This window comes from Mandrillus leucophaeus, unplaced genomic scaffold, assembly GCF_000951045.1.
Source record: "Mandrillus leucophaeus isolate KB7577 unplaced genomic scaffold, Mleu.le_1.0 Scaffold289, whole genome shotgun sequence".
NCBI lineage: Eukaryota > Metazoa > Chordata > Mammalia > Primates > Cercopithecidae > Mandrillus > Mandrillus leucophaeus.
Window position 1 is genome coordinate 1,285,709 of NW_012103020.1, and position 17,262 is coordinate 1,302,970.

The 17,262-nt window shown below is 40.7% G+C and overlaps 2 protein-coding genes across 9 annotated transcripts in view; one reads left to right on the forward strand and one right to left on the reverse strand.

The window, feature by feature from the left end:
• The window catches only part of NAA15 (N(alpha)-acetyltransferase 15, NatA auxiliary subunit), an 89,855-nt gene extending 74,850 nt beyond the window's left edge, over nt 1-15,005 (reverse strand). For both annotated transcript variants that reach the window (XM_011985641.1, XM_011985642.1), the window contains exon 1: nt 14,641-15,005. In XM_011985641.1, coding sequence (XP_011841031.1) covers nt 14,641-14,694 — 54 coding nt within the window. In that variant the 5' untranslated portion in view covers nt 14,695-15,005. The remainder of the gene's footprint in view (nt 1-14,640) is intronic.
• NDUFC1 (NADH dehydrogenase (ubiquinone) 1, subcomplex unknown, 1, 6kDa) overlaps nt 13,922-17,262 on the forward strand; it is a 12,602-nt gene continuing 9,261 nt past the window's right edge. For 3 of the 7 annotated variants that reach the window (XM_011985635.1, XM_011985634.1, XM_011985639.1), the window contains exon 1: nt 13,922-14,059. The gene's annotated coding sequence lies outside the window, so the exon portion shown is untranslated. Of the gene's footprint in view, nt 14,060-15,042; nt 15,875-17,262 lie in introns of those variants that run through there. The other 4 variants (XM_011985638.1, XM_011985633.1, XM_011985636.1 and 1 more) reach the window with 4 other exon arrangements.

Consider the following 17,262-nt stretch of genomic DNA (forward strand, 5'->3'; position numbering starts at 1 on the left):
AGGTGGATCACTTGAGGTCAGTAGTTCGAGACCAGTCTGACCAACATGGTGAAACCCTGTCTCTACTAAAAATACAAAAGTTGGCCGGGCATGGTGGCACACGCTTGTAACCCCAGCTACTTGGGAAGCTGAGGCAGGAGAATCGCTTGAACCTGGGAGGTGGAGCTGAGATGGCACCACTCCCCTCTAACCTGGGCAACAGAGCCAGACTCCATCTTGGGGGGGAAAAAAAAAAGAAGAGAGGCAAATAAGATTCAATAGTCAAAGATTACTGAAGAATGAAATAGAACAGAACTACCAATACTCAAAACTGTAACTCAAGAAAATTTATTGGATGTCTAAGAAAAAAAACCAAGTCATACATTAAGAAATAAAATCAGGCTGGCGTTAGCAACACAAGCAAGATACAAGCAGGATAATATTTTCAAGGAATATTTCAAGAATCAAAGAAAAGTCATACATATAGAAGAGAGAGGACAGGTGATGGATGCGAATCAAATATTTTACATCCAGCCAAGCTGTCCTTCAAATATCAAGGATATAGGAAACAATTTAAACATGTAAAAATTTAAGAAATTGTTCCACAAGCATTTCTGAGGAATCTACTAGATGATGAGCTTTATCCAACCAAGAAGTGATTGAGAACTTCAAGAAAAGATCTGTAAATCTTTAACAATATTGTAGTACTAAATTTAAAACAAAGGTATTGATGAGGAAGAACAGTATGGAAAATGACATACTCTCACAAAGTAAATATAACTTCAAAAAATCACAGGAAAAGAGACAGAAAAAAAAACTGGAATAAGACCTCACACATAAGAAAATGAAACTAAATGGCTCTAATTTAAAGCTGATAAACCAAATGGAAGAAACCTAAATTTAAGAAAAAGGGGGGGAGACAAAGAGGAGTTTTAAAGGTATACATAAAAGTATACATAACAAAAATATAAACTCTCTTAAGTAAAAAATAAAAATAAAAAATAAAGCAAATAAAAACATCAAACAGAATACAAGACCCAGTAAATATAACATAAACCAAAGATGAGATCAATTCAGTGAAAAAGCTAAGGTTTAAAATAGACTACATCTACAAAAGAGCAAGTACTAATAATACACATGCTTTACCATTTGCCATGCACTTGTATACGTATCTCACTACCCACTCTGTGAGGTAGTTTAAGAAAAGTACTGCTTTTCTCTTTTACTCAGATTTGCCGAGCCTTTGTTGTTGCTGTGTTGTTGAGGAGACGTAGTCTCACTCTGTCACTCTGGCTGGAGTACAGTGGCATGAACACTGCTCACTGAAGCCTGGACCTGCCAGGCTCAAGCAATCCCCTACCTCAGCCTGCCAAGTAGCTGGGATTACAGGCACGCACCACCACACTTGGCTAATTTTTGAATTTTTGTACAGATAGGGTTTCGCCATGCTGCCCAGGCTGGCCTAGAACTCCTGGGCTCAAGTGATCCTCCCACCTCTGCCTCTCAAAGCACTGAGATTACAGGCGTGAGCCATCATCCCTGGCCTATTTCCTGGGTTTTAAAATGTCACTTAGACTCCCCACAGAAATCTTTAAAATGAATTAGCCTCTATCAAAAGCTTCCCTAGGCTGAGGCAGAGCTTGCAGTGAGTCGAGATCACGCCACTGTACTCCAGCCTGGGAGACAGAGCAAGACTCCGTCTCAAAAAATAAAATAAAATAAAATGAAATAAAATAAAGTAAAACTTCCCTAGGCTGGGTGCGGGGGGTCATGCCTGTATTCCCAGCACTTTGGGAGGCCGAAGCACAATAAATATTTCAAAGAATCAAAGAAAAGTCATACACATAGAAGAGAGAGGACAGGTGATGGATGTGAATCAAATATTTTATATCCAGCCAAGCTGTCCTTCAAATATCAAGGATATAGGAAACAACTTAAACATGTAAAAATTTAAGAAATTGTTCCACAAGCATTTCTGAGGAATCTACTAGATGATTCTATAGTATTGGCTTAACTTACGATTTCCTTAAGGGAGTGTCACAAGGTCAAGAGATTGAGACCATCGTGGCCAATATGGGGAAACCCCGTTTCTACTAAAAATACAAAAATCTGCTGGGCGTGGTGGCACACACCTGTAATCCCAGCTATTCGGGAGGCTGAGGCACAAGAATTGTTTGAACCTGGAAGGCGGAGATTGAGGTGAGCCAAGATCATGCGACTGCACTCCAGTCTGGCAACAGAGCGAGACTCCATCTCAACAAAAAAGCTTCCCTAACAAACAAAAAGTTGGAAGATGCTTAAGTCTCCTTGGTTTTCATTTAGTGGCAGTGGCAACCTAAGATGGCAAAGAATGTGGCACTATCTCAGGTACTAGACGTAAGACCAGGGCTCTTGGTAAACAGCCATACTTCAGAGTTAAGAACTACTCAAACACAGGATATATGATCTCTACAACTCTAAGTGAAATCATGTACAGTTAAATTCTGTTATAATGCTTGTCTTGAAAACACACATTGGCTCCAACACAATTGATGGGGAGCATTTTGAGCATTTTAAATTTCATGTTTGCTTCTGTGACTTTCATCTGTTAGAAAATCTAGATGAACACAGAAAATAGCACCTAGCCAAAAAAAGTCTCATAGGCATACACAGCAGCACCCAGACACACACCTCAACTACCTCAGTTCCCCTTGTATGCTGTGAGCCACAATGAACCACACCCATCCACATGTGATGTTACAACTTTCCATCAGATTTCAGACAACCTGCCTTTCTCCACCTCACAATGATTCACAAACTGTAATCCTTCAGATGCCACTTCTGCAAGCAAGCACTGTCTTATCCAAAGTAAAGTGCAATATTTACATCATAGTATTATGTATTTGTTAACCATTTAACATATGTAAAACAGTACTACCATTTTAAGTTCTTATCCTTGTTTTTAATCTGTCACTAATAACGTTTTTTAATGTTGTGGCCAATCTCATTTTTCCCATAAGCCTTGTGGTTTTTATTGCATGACTTTGCAAAGCGCAGAGACTTTTAGGAATCTCTATATTCCAATACAGTGGAATTACCTGTATATAAAGCATTTAGAAATATACTGTAAAAGGCTGGGCGTGGTGGCTCATGCCCATAATGCCAGCACTTTGGGAGGCCGAGGCGGGCAGATCACCTGAGGTCAGGAGTTAAGAGGCCAGCCCATGGAGAAACCCTGTCTCTACTAAAAATACAAAATTAGCCGGGCATGGTGGCACATGCCTGTAATCCCAGCTATTCTGGAGGCTGAGGCAGGAGAATCACTTGAACCAGGGAGGCGGAGGTTGCGGTGAACCAAGATAGCGCCACCATTGCACTCCAGCCTGGACAACAAGAGTGAAACTCCATCTCAAAAAAAAAAAAAAAAAGAAAGAAAGAAATACACTGTAACAATGTAGTCATTAAGTATTGGCTATACCTACAATTTCCTTAAGGGAGTGTCACAAACTTTGTATCAGCTAACAAGTAGAAAGTCTAGCATAAAATCTGGCTCAAAATAGATACTAAATAAATACTGCTTTGCTTAATGTACCCCTTCTTAAAAATTCTGACTTGGTCCTCAAGCATTGATAATTAAAGGTAATCTTGTACTACCCAACGACTTCTCTCTGAAAAATAGAGTCCCATTTTAAGTGTAAGCCATTTTATTGTGAGAGGGAAAAAAAGTATTTGAATTTGAACAGCAACCATGTGTAAAAGCAGACAACCAACCAAGGCCAGGCTTTTTTTCCCTAGGTCTATTGTTTTTAAAAGCAAACTTTCCTTTTATGTAATCAGATAAAACAACTCTTATAGATGCCACTCAGGAATGTTTACACAATCTCCTCAGTAATAAAATCAAATGGAATATTTAAGATTAAAAATATTACTGGCTTCAAATAATACTATTTCCCGAAGGTGTTTTAGTAGAAATTTCATATTATTTCAACTGAAGATTTGCTCATATTATACTAACCAAAGAAAATGCAGTAGAGCCCATGAGATAACAAAAACATCAACCTGTCCATCATTTCTTACACTGCAACTTTTACTTTTTTTTTCCCCCTAGACAAGGTCTCATTCTGTCACCCAGGCTGGAGTGCATTGGCATGATGATAGCAGTCTCAAACTGCAATGAGCTCAAGCAGTCCTCCACCTCAGCCTCCCGAAAGTAGCTGGGACTACAGGTTTGCACCACCACCACACCCAGGTAACTTTTTTATTTTTTACAGAGACAGAGCCTTGCTATGTTGCCCAGGCTGGTCTCGAACTCCTGGCTTCAAGACCTCTTCCATACTGGCCTCCCAAAGCACTGGGATTACAAGCTATTTTACTTCTAAATAACCAGGAAAGGAAAGATTGCTTTAATTAAATTAAAAGTGTAAGGGATTATTTTAATGCCACATTAAGTAGTGAACAATATAATTTCCTATCTTACCTAGGAGGAAAAAAAACCACATGCAACAAGTTAGACTAGTGTTCTTAAAGTTACAACTTTAATACAAGTTTGTACAGCACATATCATAAAACAACTTAGATGTTTAAGCCTACAGCTGACATTTCAGGGAAATTTTGAAAAGAATACAACCACAGCATAAAATTCCTTCCATGCCCTAACATTTCACTCATCCTTCTTACTATCAGAATTAGCAACTGACATCCTTTTCACAACCATTTTTCACTAAGAATCTTAAGTTTGTCTCCTCAACAGTATATTGCCTGTAAATAGAGAGCAAACTTGTATTTAGATATGAATGCTGATTGCTGGCTAAGCTCACTGTTAAGTGACTTGTTCTCTCTTCCACACCAGCTTCTCAGCATATCAAGAATTAAACTTGATTTTTAAATTTCCTGAAAAACACAAAGCAACTCTACACTACAATTATTTTCCTTCTAATTTTTTTTAAAGAGATGGAGTTTCACTATGGTGCCCAGGCTGGAGTGCAGTAGCAATTCACAGGGGCAATAATCACAAACTATAGCCTTGAACTCCTGGGCTCAACCAAATCTTGCTGCCTCAGACTCCTGAGTAACTGGCATGCACCCCTGTGCCCAGCTCTTCAACATTTTATATTTTAAATTTTATAACAGGTCCATTTCTTAGTATCATATAGAGCGGTTGTCAACCCTGACTTCGTGTCAGAATCGGTTGTAAAGCTCTATGAAATGATGTATGACTGAGTCCTACTATCTGAAGATTCTAATACAGCAGCAGGCTCCTCACAACCAACTCATTTAATCCTGATACCATTTATCCTCCAACGCCAAAACCAAAGAAATATTAATAAAATTTTCCTCTTATTATGCTTTTATGATGAAAGAAAGACTATGTAAACAAATACTATAATTCATTCATAAATTAAACTTCAAAGTCTTACCACATAATACAGGCTCTGCCCAATATCCTACAATTACTTCATATAATAATGTACTCTGTAATGCCAAAGCCCAGCTTAACTCCGTTTTCCATTAAACATCTACTATGGTACATCATTTTAACCAATATGAATAGAGCCATTAGCAGACATCCTTATCTTCATAAAACCTACATTTTAATTGTGGAAAATATGTGATAAATATACAAGTAAATGTAAGAAGCTGATAAATGAGATAAAGTAAGAAATAAGAAAATAAGGTGAGAAGGACTGACTGCTAGCCAAGGTAGGCCTCTAAATAACATTTAAAGGACACCTGTTTAGCTGGGCATGGTGGCATGTGCCTGTAGTCCCAGTTGCCTGGAAGGTTAAGGTGGGAGAATCGCTTCAACCTAGGAGGCGGAGGTTGCAGTGGGCGGAGATCACACTACTGCACTCCAGACCTCCAGCCTGGGCAACAGAGTGAGACCCTGTCTCAAAAAATAAAAATAAAAAAAATTAGGCCAGGCACAGTGGCTCACACCTGTAATCCCAGCATTTCAAAAGGCCGAGGCAGGTGGATCACCTGAGGTCTGGAGTTTGAGATCAGCCTGGCCAACATGGTGAAACCCAGTCTGTACTAAAACTACAAAAATTAGCCAGGCCTGGTGGCAAGCACCTGGAATCCCAGCTACTCGGGAAGCTGAGGCAGGAGAATCGCTTGAACTCAGGAGGCGGAGGTTGCAGTAAACTAAAATTGTGCCACTGCATGCCACGCTGGGTGACAGAGCGAAACCCTGTCTCAAAAAATAATAAAAATAAAATTTAAAATCAAGAATAAATAAAAGACATGTGAGCAGAAGTCCTAAAACAACTAAGAAAAATGAGTCACGCAGGTATCTGGGGGAGAAAATTCTAAACAGTCCTTTGCACATATATGACCCTTTATATGACCTAGCTTTTTATGTCCAAAAATGCCTTTATGAAGAAAGAAGATATATTGAATCAATGCTGTCAGAACTGCATTGTCAGAAGCAGAAATATTAAAAGATATAAGACTGCACACTAAGGAGAGAGATCCCTTCAGTTGAGGCCAGCTGGACAGTATCTCTCCAGTCCCCTAATCACACAGAGCACCATTCCTGCCTCTCTGGAAACTCTTCTTTAACCAGCACTTCAATAGTTTGGATGGCAATTCTATTATCATCAAATAACTAGTTTGAGCCCCAGTAATGACCCAGGACTTCAACACTTTGACACATCTAAAGAATAGAATATTAAATTCAGTTCCCTTTTAAGCTTTAGTCTGTTTTTCTGAAAATATAGTGTTGTCTATCTACTACTATTGAAAACTGAACTGTGGTCACTCTGCACAAGCAAGTATTTTTAACCCACTCTCTTGACGCAAAAGAAACATTTTTTAAAACATTTCAGGTTTCTAACACAATACAGAATTTTGAAACTATATGCTGTCAATTTAAAACAAAAACATGTATTTATTTCTTCATTCATACTACATCTCATTCTAGAAAAACAAAAATTAAAAAGTAAGCAAACAGGCCAGGCACAGTAGCATGTCATAATCTCAGCTACTTGGGAGGCTGAAGCAGGAGGATCACTTGAGCTCAGGACTAGCCTGGGCAACATAGTGAAATCCTGGTCCCACGCGCATATGCGCACACACGCACGCGCGCGCACACACGCACGCGCGCGCACACACACACACAAATTTAAAAAGCAAGCAAAGAATAAATTTACCACATTATTAAAAGATTTTCACTTCTCACTAGTTTTTTTTTTTTTTTTTTTTGAGACAAAGTTTCACTCTCGTTCCCCAGGCTGGAGTGCAATGGTGCGATCTTGGTTCACTGTAACCTCCACATCCTGGGTTCAAGCGATTCTCCTGCCTCAGCCTCCCAAGTAGCTGGGATTACAGGCGCCTGCCACCACGCCTGGCTAATTTTTGTACTTTTAGTAGAGACAGCGTTTCACCATGTTGGCCAGGCTGGTCTCGAACTCCTGACCTCAGGTCATCCACCTGCCTCAGCCTCCCAAAGTGCTGGGATTACAAGCATGAGCTACCACGCCCGACCCTCACTAGATTTTTACAGAAAAATTATTTTGTAATTTTTATAATAATTATATACACATTATATATACATATATAAAACAGCAAAACTGCATTTTGTTTTCTGGTATACTTTTAAGGAATAATTTATCCTAGTTTAAACTTATGATTAGCAGCAGGGCGTGGTGGCTCATGCTTGTAATCCCAGCACTTGGGAGGCTGAGGTGGGTGGATCACCCGAGGTGAGCAGTTTGAGACCAGCCTGGTCAACGTGGAGAAACCCCGTCTCTACTAAAAATACAAAACTTAGCCGGGCGTGGTGGTGGACACCTGTAATCCCAGCTACTGGGGAAGCTGAGGCAGGAGAATCACTTGAACCTGGGAGCCAGAGGTTGCAGTGAGACGGAGGCTGCAGTGAGCCGAGATCGAACCACTGTACTCCAGCCTGGACAACAAGAGCGAGATTCCATCTCAAAAAAATAAATAAACTTATGATTAACTACTATGTTCAGAAGGGGATTTCAGAACAGACCAAACTTTGTTTCCATTTTTTGATTTTTTGTTATATTCTAAATATACAAAGTACAAGCAAAAGTATATTAAAACCAATTTCAAAGTTACTGTCCACTCTTAGTTGCAAAACTGGAATTCTGTCACAAAGAAATTTAGTCAGTTAACCTTTCATGTGCATATGGACACCTACTTGCTAACAATTCCTAATCTAAATTTCATCAGCAACTAAAGCTAAACTAAGTATCAACTAGCAGAAACAGCAACTTTCCCAAAGAAAATAAATCACATAAAATAATTTACCTATTATACAATGGGCCGGGTGCAGTGGCTCAAGACTATAATCCCAGCACTTTGGGAGGCTAAGGTGGGGGGATCACACGGTCAGGAGATTGAGACCATTCTGGCTAACATGGTGAAACCCCGACTGTACTAAAAATACAAAAATTAGCCCGGCATGGTGGCGGGCGCCTGTAGTCCCAGCTACTTGGGAGGCTGAGGCAGGAGAATGGCATGAGGCAGAGGCGGAGCTTGCAGTGAGCCAAGATCGTGCCATTGCACTCCAGCCTGGGCGACAGAGGGAGCCTCTGTCCCAAAAAAAAAAATAATAATAATTTACCTATTATACAACATATGCAGCCACCTAATAAGTATTACTACTCTTTTGCCTAACAAAGAATTCCCTCACCCTTCTCCTATACCCCTCCCCTAAATAGTTAAACACTAGGCAGGTGTGTGAATGTTAAGTGCCCTGAAAAGAAAAAAAAGTTTTATTCCAGACTGTAACTCACACTAGCTTAATCTCAGTCTGTTTGCTTAATAAAAATGTCCCCACCTTGAAAAGTTTTGAGAATTAAGAAAGGACTCTAAATAAAGCATGCTGTGTCCAAAATGGTAAACATTCACCACATGTGACTATTTGAATTTAAATTAAGGTTAATTAAAAATTCATTTCCTCAGCTGCACTAGCCATATTTCAAGTGTGCAATAATTACATGTGGCCAGGCCAGGCACGGTAGCTCACACTTGTAATCTCAGCACTTTGGGAGGCCGAGGCAGGAGGACCGCTTGATCCCAGGAGTTCAAGACTAGCCTGGCCAACATGGCAAAACCCCATCTCTACCAAAAATACGAAAATTAGCCAGGCATGGTGGCACGCCTGTAGTCACAGCTACTTGGGAGACTGAGCTGGGAAGATAGCTTGAACCCAGGAGGTGGAGGCTGCAGTGAGCCATGATCAAACCACTGCACTCCAGCCTGTGTGACAGAGTTAGACCCTGTCTTAACAAGTACAACAAAAAACAAACCTACACATGGCCAATGGCTATCTATTAAAGCAGATAACAAATATTTCCATCATCATAGAAAATTCTACTGTAGCAGTGCTATTCTAAAGCACCTAGAGCAGAGCCTGGCAAATGGTAGCTTTCTCATTTTACCTGGCAAATAGTGACAAATTACAAACATAATCATAATGCTATTTTAACTTCTCTCACCACTTTTCTAGGAAAGAAAAATTCTGTCCATTAAAAACCAAACACTGCATGTTCTCACTCATAGGTGGGAACTGAACAATGAGAACACTTGGATACAGGGTGGGGAACATCACACACCGGGGCCTGTCCTGGGATGCGGGGAGCAGGGAGGGATAGCATTAGGAGATATACCTAATTTAAATGACGAGTTAATGGGTGCAGAACACCAATATGGCACATGTATACACATATGTAACAAACATGCATGTTGTGCACACATACCCTAGAACTTAAAAGTATAATAAAAAAATTAAAATAAAATTCTATCCTTTAACACTTATAACAATATAAATCATTCAGGCTAAGGTCCAAAACTACATTTATTGATGTACAATATTTTAACTATTCCCAATTTAAATTTTTCTTATAACTGACATTAACATTTGGAGAGCAAAAAAGAGAGAAGGAAGCAGCAGCAACAGCAACCAACCTACTAACACTTGATTGAAAGGCATTAGGGTATGTCCACTTTTTCCAAGTGGGTTAAAATATAAGGTATGGATTTCATTCTACCCTGGCAACCTCATTTTTCCTACCCTTAACCTAGATCCTAACAAAGTGGTGTAAAAATCTGGTAACATCCTCAAACTTTTAGATAAACAAATAGCATCAACAATAGGCAAAGGCCACAATTTTCTAATGACTTAATTTTCCAAATAAGTTAAAACAGTTTGTAAATACAAAAAAAAAAACCAGCTTCTGGCAAACACAAGTCTTCCTTAAACTCTTATATAGGGCCGGGCGCAGTGGCTCATACTTGTAATCCCAGAACTTTGGGAGGCCGAAACGGGCAGAACACTTGAGGTCACTAGCTCAAGACCAGCCTGGCCAACATGGTGAAACCCCATCTCTACTAAAAATACAAAAAAATATTAGCCGAGTGTGGTGGCAGACGCCTGTAATCCCAGCTACTTGGGAGGCTGAGGCATGAACCCAGGAGGTAGAGGCTGCAGTGAGCCAAAATCACACTACTGCACTCCAACCTGGGTGACAGAGCAAAACTCTGTCTCAAAAAAACAAACAAATAAAATAAAATAAACTCTTACATAGTATATATCACATTAAATTCACTCTGTCCTTTTTCTAGACAAATTATCAGCAAGAAATACTATGTAAGCATTTTGACTAACTTATGACAATGCTTTAGTCAGAAAACAGTAGAGTAATAGTGGAAAAAAAAAAGAAGGGAAAAATATACAAAAAAAACTGAATTTTAGAGATCAACTAGACTAGATCAAGCCAGGCAAATCCATTGCAGAAACTCTAAAATTTTTGCAAACTTATATGTAAACCAGGTTTCCATTAAAAAATTAAGGAAAAAAAAAGTTTATTTTGAAATACAAACTAACTGCATTTCCTACATAAGTTTATCATAACAAGTACAGTACAACTAACAAAGTAGCAGCTCAAAAGTTGAATGCTGCAGGAATGATTTAACAAGTTACCAAGTGGCCAGGAACAGTGGCTCAGGCCTGTAATCCCAGCATTTTGGGAGGCCGAGGCAGGTGGATCACTTGAGGTTGGGAGTTTGAGACGAGCCTGACCAACATGGAGAAACCCCATCTCTACTAAAAATACAAAATTAGCCAGGCGTGGTGGCACATGCCTGCAATCCCAGCTACTCGGGAGGCTGAGGCAGAACTGCTTGAACCCGGGAGGCAGAGGTTTCGGTGAGCCGAGATCATGCCACTGCCCTCCAGCCTGGGCAACAAGAGCGAAACTCTGTCTCAAAAAAAAAAAGAAGTTACCAACCTAGCAACACTTGATTACATACAGCACACACATCACATTAAAAGTCCAACGTTTCCTTTATCAGGACAAAAAAAAAAAATCTTAAAATCAAAAGCACTAACTTACTATTGAATCTCAAGAAACTGAAGCAATTTCAAAAAATCAATACTATCCTTTTGGTCAGTAATACTTTCTTCACTCCTAACGTATGAGAACAATAAGGACATTTTAGCTCCTTTACTTTTCTTTCATCTAGTGATTTTCACATTTCTCTCACATGTAACTTATTAACAGATCTACAGCACTGTGATTTTAGCAATGAACTTACAGGTTTTTGCCCCACTAACACTACCACAAAAAAATATTTAAGATGTTTAATCAAAAATTGCTATTCTATGGATGGTTAAACACACTGTGGTACATCCATATCATGGAATACTACTCGGCAATAAAAAGGAATAAACTATTAGCTGGATGTGGTAGCCCTGTAGTGATCCCAGCTACTCCAGAGGCTGAAGAGGGAGAAGTGCTTGAGCCCAGTAGTTTGAGGTTACAGTGCCCTATTGATAGAGCCTATAAACAGTCACTACACTCCAGCCTGGGCAACAGAGGAAGACTCTATCTCTAAACCCAAAAAGTTGTATACTGTATGATTATTTTTAGTAAACACACTGGGAATGGCAAAATTATACAAATGCAGGACATGTACTGATTGCTGGAGCCTGCAGCAAGAGGGGATGGGAGAGGGGTGGGACAGATGTTGGATGTGGTTCTAAAAGGGCAACAGAGGGGTACTTTGGACTGAGGGAACTGTTCTGTAGCCTAATTGTAGTGGTGCAATCTATACATGGGATAACACTGCACAGAAGTAAATACAGTCAGCTCTCATTATCCTTGGTATCTGCATCCATAGGTAAAAACTATTTTAAAAAAGCACAATAAAAAATACAAATTTTTAAAATACAGCATAACTATATAACATTAATATTGCATTAGGTATTATAAGTAATCTAGAGATACTTAAAGTGTACAGGTGATATGCATAGGTTATACGCAAATACTACACCACTTTATATAACGGACTCAAACACCCGCAAATTTTGGAATCTCGTGGGATCCTGAAATCAACCCCCAACAGATACCAAGCGATGACTGCACCCGCGTGCGCGAGCACTCACACGCATGTACAAGTAAACTGGGGATATGTGAATAAGATTGGTGGATTGTATCAATGTTTAATAATGAACCATGGTTTTGCAAGGTGTTAGTGTTGGGAAAACTGAGTAAAGTGCACTGTATTATTCCTTAAACTATGTGATTATACAGTCTTCTCAAAATTAAAAGTTTGATTTATTTAAAAAGTGCTAACACTTGAGAAAACCTTAATATGAACCAGATAATAGACAATATTAGAGAATGACTGTTAAAAGTATACAAGACGATGTCCTTATTCTTAGAAGATGCTTGTTGAAGTATTTAGAGATGAAATTTTTTGTTTTTGAGACAGTCTCGCTCTGTTGCCCAGGCTGGAACTGCAACAGGTTCAAGCGATTCTTGTGCCTCAGCCTCTCTAGTAGCTGGGACTACAGGTGCACACCACCACGGCTGACTAATTTTCGTATTTTTAGTAGAGACAGGATTTCACTACGTTGGCCAACCTGGTCTCGAACTCCTGACCTCAAGTGATCCATCCGCCTGAGCCTCCCAAAGTGCTGGTATTACAGGTATGAGCCACTGTGCCCAGGCTAGAGATAAGTTTTATGTCTACAACTTACTTTTATACAAATGTATATAAACATATACATAGTGAGAAAACATATATGGCAAAATATCAAGTGTTAAATTTAAGTAAAGGTTTAGGAGTGTTCCTTGTTCTCTCAACTTTTCTTTTTTTTTTTTTTTTTCAAAATAAAGAATTGTGAAGAAGAGATTAAAGATAAATTGTTATTATAAACTTATGTTATAGTTCTACCTGCACACCAATTAGTCTTTTTAACGGTTTAAAAGTAACTTTTTTCCTAAAACTATTTTACAGCTCCACCTACACTCTTAGTCTTAAAAGAAAACAAAACAAAATGCCAATAAGAATTTCAGGGCAACAGTTTTCCGACACTGGATGTGACGTTCTAATATTTTTCAACATGAATTCACTAAATCTGTAAGGCATATGGACACTTTTGTAAAATCAAAGTTAGTTCAAATGGATGATTATTTATTTCTAGAAAAACTGAATCCCTAGAGTTGTTCTACTTTTCAAACAGGTGAAATAAATTATAACTGCAGGGGAAAAGGTTAACACTTTCACACACACCATCCTAAATTTTAAAAGTCTGAAATTTGGCAAACACAGTTAATTCTATCATAAGGAAAAGTTTGCGTGAAAGGGGCAACCCACATACTAAATGCCAAACAAAAAATGTACTACAACGTGTTAATTATAGTTGCCAGGCTACAGGACATATTTTAAAATGTAAACAGTCCCAACAAACATCAATGCATTTATAGTTTTAAAAAATGCAAACTGCACACATTTGAAATGTAGGGAATAAGTCTGAGTTAGCGTCAACAAAATCCTTCTCAAAAGTTCTTATATTCTCTTTTCTCTGGTGAGTTTTTGCATGTGTTAATACACTTCAGTGTATAAGAAAAGTCTAGGTCTGGAACGTTTCAACTAAAGATTCAACTTTTTACTTCCTACCGAACCGCCCCCTCGCCAATGGGCCCCACCTCCCGAGAAGAGTGACGGGGTGGGGCTGTTTCCCGCTCGGAAACTAAGAAATAAATGCCTCATCCCTACTCCAGAAACGAGAGAACAAGGGAGGCAGAGGCACCGAAGACTCCAGTATGCAACTGACTACAAGGAGGTAGTCGTTTGAAAAGCTTTCTTTCCTTCTCTGAACTCTTTCTTTCCCTCCTCTCAGGTCATTTGACCCCGGGCCGGGCGGAGACAGGTGAATCCCAAGAGAGGAGGAAGAGGGAGGGACAGATGATGGAGGGAGAACCGCGTTTAGGCAATGAATGAGCCTGCTGCATCCGCACCACCTGTTCCTTCCAAGGGTGCCACCCCGGCCTGCCGGCAGGGTTCCCACACCAACCGGGCCGCGACTCCTGCCGGTGTTGCCCACTTGCCCGCCAAAGGCCGGGCCTCTCCTCCCCCAGATCGGGGAGAACGAGAACCGGCAATCTAGAAGCCAGGAGATCGGGGCCTAGTCCGGAACCAGGGCCTCAAGCGTGGGGATGGAAGGAAGAAGGCTGTGGTCCCTGGAGCGCGGGCCATAGTAGGAACCACAGAGAGGGGGCAAAGCAATGCATTCGGCCTGACGAGGACTATGAAGGCGGGGTCCCGGGCGGGAGTGGCTCAGTGCCCGCCGGGCCGAGGTTAGGGGTGACAGGCCCGGTTACCGGCTAAATCCTCCCCACTGCTTGCCCGGAGCCTCACACTTACCAAGATCCGCTTGAAGAGCGCATTCTCCTTGGGCGGGAGGCTCACGGCCGGCATCGTTCCGGCTGCTCCTGCTGCTCCCGCCACCACCCGGCTCGGTCAGTCAGTTTGTCCGACCGTCGCCGCTGCCGTTCCCTAGCTGCTTCAGCCTTGAATATACCGATCCGCCGCCACCACCAGGCCTCGGGTGTCGCCGCGTTGCCCTACCCGGACACCTCCTTTTTCCTCGTTGTCTTTTTTCCTTTCTCACTTAACACTGCCGCCGCCTCCCCCACTACGGGTCTCCGTCGGCGGTTCACGTGGTAACTGAACAGACCGACAGAGGCAGCCAAAATGGCGGACGCGGAGGGCTTTCCCACCCGGGTCACACCTCCTAACACGCAGGCGCGGTGACCTCCTTTCCCCACCTCCTCTGGGTTTCGGAGCTTGCCGGGAAACCTGGAGGCTGGCCCGCCTGTGGAGGCCGGGAGGGTCCGGGCAGGCCCCGCCCATCCTCTCAGTGCGTGGTGCCCTCGAAGCGCCCGCTGAGCTACGGGAAGCTAGGCAAATACGATTCAGACCGCCTCCTCATCAAAAATAGCCTCTCTGGCGCCTTCCTGCCAGACTGACCTTTCATTCATTGGAAAGAGTCTCGCACACTGTGTGATAATCGTTTGAGTCCAAAGCGCTAAAATACAGGTGTAGGTGTTTGAGAAGCGCTGTAGTTGATTATGGACGAAATGCCTAATTTAAGGAGCAGAGGCGGAGTGGAAAATGAAAAAAGCTTCCCCGCAGTGGAGACTTATTAACAGCCCTGGAGAGGAAGGGGCTTAATAGAGTCTGAAAAGCGTGGAAGAGCTTGACCAATGAAATGGGCCTGGCTGTCGTATCGGTAATTTGGTGAATGTTGCTTAAGATCAGCCTGGAAAGGTAGTTAGCCAGATCCGAAGTGACATATTTGCACTGCCAGAGGAGCCTCTGGAGGTTAAAGTATGTGTTTTAATTTCGTTGTTGAGGCCATATAATGCAGAGTTGACGGACCAACCTTACGAGGCACCTTGCAGTGGAGTGGTGGAGAGTTAAAGACACTGACTTTACCCTGGAGCTGACTTCAAACTAGTGCTTAATATTGTGACTCGAACTCCCCATCCCCAGAAATTCTCAGATCTTAGAAGCCAAAGACTGGCAAGGATACTAGAGAGAACTACTCGAGTAGGCGAGGTCAGACTAGATACTGAATAGGACCCCTTCCAAAAATGTAAGTCATTTCATTAACAGGTGACAATAAAACTTTTTCAAAGTGGCATTCCATTGATCTAAAAATTTTCAAGTTATATGAGCCACTTTTAACCTTTGGTTTTTGATTACCTCCTTCCAAATCCTGATTTCACTCTGTAGCATTCTTTGCATTACGAATTATTAAACAATATGTTATGTGCATGTTTTTTACTCTTTTAAATTTATTTACAAAGACATTTTAATTTTCAAACTTCTCTTAACTGTCCCTGAAAGGTGTGAGTTGAGAAATATGTTTCCCAATATAAACTTGGGTTTTCTAGCTGCTATATTGATTGTCCTCTCCCTTCACCGGGGTCATAAATAAGGTTTTTAACAGTCAAATCCTGGAGTTTCCTTAAATTCTGTGATCTCTCTTCAAAATTTTGAGAAAATCATATGTACAGGAAACTATGTTTCAGTTTGAAATATGGCCAGTCTTTTAACCTTAACTTTATAAAACTAAGGGCAAGCTTATAATTCATTTTTAAGCTGTTATTTAATAATAACCTGCAAAAAGTCACTGCCCCAAGAGGTCTTTCAACTGTCTGAACTATTGAAAGACAGAAAAATAGTCTAAATGTAGTTGATAATTTTAGCTTGGATTTCCAAATCTCTGGCTTCATATCCAAAAATCCCCACAGCAATACTATTTGCTATAGTTCTCTAAATTTCTCCTGTAAAGAATATTCTATTTTCCTTCAGAGGAAGAAAATGTCTGGTCTTTGAAACAATCAGTAGTTTCCACCAGAACCTTAGTACCTGATTAGATGAGCCAGAAATAGAGTTTGGCAAATGTTACATTCTTTTTGGGTGATGACAAACAAATGGCAATTTTAAAGGCTCGGCAAATACTAGTCTGATTCAACATTTAACTGATTCATTTCCTAGTTAAAATGCACCTACAGGTAACAGTCTGACCACACAGTAACCTGAACTGAATAAAAAAAATATATTTACTCTGATTACCACAATTTCACAAATAGAGATCCCATTTGAGTTATACTTTGACAGCCATGCTTTCAGAACGTTAACATATCCAAGGCTATATGCTGTGGCTGCTGCTGCTGCTGCTAGTTAATTCATCTTACCCCATGTGCTTGCATGTCACTATGTTCAAAATGCCAACTCTAAAAACTATTAACCAAAAAGAAAGAAATAAAATCATTTACCTTGCAAACTTTAATTCTACAAAAGGGATATGTAGAGTGAAATTTCCCCATATATGTAAGATGTTCTCTATTGAGACTGTTACATCTTATTAAGTATTTGGCGCCGGGCGCAGTGGCTCAAGCCTGTAATCCCAGCACTTTGGGAGGCCGAGACGGGCGGATCACGAGGTCAGGAGATCGAGACCATCCTGGCTAACCC